Source organism: Carlito syrichta, unplaced genomic scaffold (genome assembly GCF_000164805.1).
Source record: "Carlito syrichta isolate Samal-C Ts95f unplaced genomic scaffold, Tarsius_syrichta-2.0.1 Scaffold305197, whole genome shotgun sequence".
Taxonomy (NCBI): domain Eukaryota; kingdom Metazoa; phylum Chordata; class Mammalia; order Primates; family Tarsiidae; genus Carlito; species Carlito syrichta.
In genome coordinates this window covers 531,858-535,638 of record NW_007249293.1, presented here as the reverse complement: position 1 = coordinate 535,638, position 3,781 = coordinate 531,858, and the positions used below count along the sequence as shown (strand labels likewise).

Genomic DNA, 3,781 nt, shown 5'->3' with positions numbered 1-3,781 from the left:
GCATGAAGAGCACTGTGTGTGTGGCCCTGTCACCAGGAGGCGAGGCCTCGGAGCTGGGCCAACACTGGAACCACTCACTACGGGAACCGCTGTCAGCTGTATACCCACAGATTCATGTCCTGGCAGGTGGAGCCTTGGCAAGGGGAGGAGGTCATGAGGGTGGAGCCCCCTAAATGGAGCTGGTGCCCTTACACAAGAGCCTCAGTGCTCCCTCGCCCCCTCTACCCTGTGAAGACAGTGGGAAGGCGGCCACCTGTGAGCCAGAAAGCAAAGTCCTCAGCAGCCACCCAATATTCCGACTGAGCTTGGACTTCCAGCCTCCAGAACTGTGAGCAGCACATCTCTGTTGTTTATAAGGCCCCGCTGATGGTATTTTATCGTAGCAGCCTGAGTGCCTGAAATGTGACCAGTGCCACATGTCAGGATCATGATTTATTTGGGTAAATAACGTGTCCTGTTAAAATAACCTGTTACTCTTTAAAGTATGACTTTTTAAGTAGGATCAAGATACAGGGACGAGTAGGTGAAGCACAGAGGATTTGGGGGGCAGCCACGGTCTCGTGGATGATCCTGGAGCGAATATGTGACAGTATGCCTCCGTTCAGGCTCATGGGGTATGAGTGCCGACTGTGGGCCCGTGACGTCAGTGTAGGCTCCTCCGTTGAACTGTAGCCCACCCTGGTGGCGGGGTTGGTATTGGGAGGTTGTGCATGCTTGGGCCAGGGGCGTAGAGGAGCTCCATGCTTTTTGCTCGGTTTCACTGTACACTTAAAACTGCTTTAAGGGCGTCTGTTAAAAATTCATTTTACAGCTGGGCTCGGTGGCTCAGCCTGTAATCCCACGCGTTTGGGAGGCTGAGGTGAGTGGATTGCCTGAGCCTGTGGGTTCGAGACCCGCCTGGGCAACTTGGTGAGACCTCATCTCCACAATAAATCAAAAAATTAGCCGGGCGTGGTAGCGCGTGCCTGTAGTTCCAGCTACTTGGAAGGCTGAGGTGGAAGGATCGCCGGAGCCCAGCAGGTCAAGGCTGCAGTGGCAGGGAGCAGCCACTGCACTCCAGTCTGGGCGACTGAGTGAGATTCCAACGCAAAAATAAATAAATAAAATAAAATAAAATAAAATGAGGTTCAAGGGAATAATGGGGATCAAGGGAATGGGAAGTATATTGTGCACCTGGTTAGCTGTGTATTCTGCGAAGGGCCAAGGAAAAGGAAAGAATTCTCTAAACATTTTATGCTTATAATTATTTCAACTCACGCCTGAAGGAGGACATTTAATTACATGTCCCTTAGCATGCATAACTACACATTATTGCTGGTTATAAAAACACGGAGTTAGCATTACAATCTAATCATAATATTGTACTCAATGACCCCTTCTCAATTATTAGATCTGAGAAGAGAGTTGGCTCAGAAAAAGATCAACAGTACTGGTGCGCCAATGGCTCATTTTCTTACCAACTATCCTTTCTACTTGCTCTAAATAATTTTGTATTGACATCATAGAAAATTCAAGATTATCTGAAAAGGTAGTTCCTAAGATCTACCCTCAACCCAACTGTCTACAGGACAATTTCTAAAGACATTTTCTACTTCCTCTGGTAAATATGATAAAGCCCATCATGCCCCAAAGCTATTTTAGCGGTGTACCCACAATGAAGTATAAACACGACACCATCATGAACTCCCATGTACTCACTTCCACAGCATAGTGCAAAGCCGATGAGCCAGGATGCAACGACAGGTTTTGAAGAGGCTTGATATGAGGTTTCTCCCATCCAGACTCTGAAGACCACTCCACTGCCAGCATATGATCCGTGAACACAGTTCCAAAAACCAGATTATTTGGGTCTGGTTTTTCCTTTAAAATGGTAGCTGGTGTGATTATTAGATCTTTAGCCTGGGGAAGAAAAATCAGCACCATTTAAAGAAAAGTATCTGACCATCCAGTGGCTAGATGATACAGAGGGCAAAAATGCAATCATTTGACTTTTAAATGCTGGCAACTAACACAAATCTTGCCTGCGTTCAGAATTCAGCCAGTGGTTCAAAATCTCTGCAATCAATGTACACTGCCTAATAGAATATCAGAACCAATCTTCAGCACCTAATACCACCACTAACTTTTGAATAGCTGTAGAATGCTGACCAAAAAAAATGAAAGAAGCTCTTTGACAAGTTGAAAACCAGGGACAAGTTCAACCTGTTAAAAAGTGGTAAGGAAACAAAGATAAAAGAGCAGTTGGGGTAAAATGATGCAAAACGGGGAACACATTCCTTCTTCGCTCATCACGGGACTCATATTAGCCATCTGGGAAAGAAGAAAGGGGTGTCTTCCATAATAAAAACGGCAGTGCTTGGCAATTATGTCATTAAGAACTGAACCTCTGGCCAGGAGCAGTGGCTTACGTCTGTAATCCTGGCACTTTGGGAGGCCAAGGCAGGAGGATTCCTTGAGCCCAGGAGTTCAAGACCAGCCTGGGCAACATAGTGAGACCTAGTCTCTACAAAATATATTAGCCAGGCATAGTGGTGCACACCTGTAGTCCCAGGGAGGATCACCTGAACCCGGGAGGTTGAGACTGCAGTGATCCATCATCGTGCCGCTGCACTCCAGCCTGGGCAACAGAGTGAGACCTCGACTTAAAAAATAAATAAAATGATTTATCAAAGATTTTCCTGGTTAAAAAAAGAAAATAACTGAACCTCTACTTGGCAGTGGTTATGCTCCAATTCCCCTCAAAGAAGTGCTGACATAAGCCTTCCAAATCCTCTGGGTGCAATGTACAGGAAATGAGCAAGTGAAGCACATGTTTTCCTCTTTGAAAACAGAAGTAGAGAATGAACACTAAGATATAAATCCTCTATTCTGTGTTGAGAAAACAGTAAACAAAGAACCTCTCATTCAAAAACAGTTAAATAACAGTAATCGGAAACAGTTCCCACATGGCCAGTTTGCCTGTGACAAATGACCAAATATTAAGCACACAAATTGCACTTAATACCACCACTAACTTTTGAATAGTTGTAGACTGCTGACAAAAAAAACATGGAAGGAGTTCTTTGACCAGCTGAAAACCAGGGACAAGTTCAATCTGTTAAAAAGTTGTTAAGACAGGGGTATCCAAATAGGAAAAGTGGAAGTCAAGTTATCTCTCTTTGCAGATGATATGATTGTATACCTTGAAAACCCAAGAGAATCTGTCAAAAACCTCCTTACACTGTTAAAGGCCTTTGACAAAGTCTCAGGTTACAAAATAAATGTACAAAAGACAATCGCATTTCTCTACACCAATAATAAACAAACAGAAACCCAAATAAAAAACACAATTCCATTCACAATAGCCACACAAAAAAAATGAAATACCTTGGCATCTTCCTAACCAGAGACGTGAAAGACCTTTACAAGGAAAACTACAAAACACTGCTCAAAGAAATCAAAGTTGACACAAACAAGTGGAAAAATATCCCACGCTCATGGATTGGAAGAATCAACATTGTGAAGATATCCATCTTACCTAAGGCAATCTACAAATTCAATGCAATACCCATCAAATTACCAGCAACATTCTTCTCAGACCTAGAAAAAACAATGCAGGAATTCATATGGAAACACAAACGTCCAAGAATAGCCAGAACAATCCTCAGCAAAAAAAAACAAAGCAGGTGGTATCACATTACCAGACTTCAAACTTTACTATAAAGCTACAATCATCAAAACAGCTTGGTATTGGTATAGGAACAGGCATATAGATCAATGGAATAGAATTGAGATTCCAGAA

General features: G+C 43.4%; 1 protein-coding gene across 1 annotated transcript in view; it reads right to left on the bottom strand.

The window, feature by feature from the left end:
* BCAT1 (branched chain amino acid transaminase 1) overlaps positions 1–3,781 on the bottom strand; it is an 89,343-nt gene that overhangs the window by 77,795 nt on the left and 7,767 nt on the right. The window contains exon 3 of the mRNA XM_008061299.2: positions 1,699–1,899. Within this exon, the coding sequence (XP_008059490.1) occupies positions 1,699–1,899 (201 nt within the window). The remainder of the gene's footprint in view (positions 1–1,698; positions 1,900–3,781) is intronic.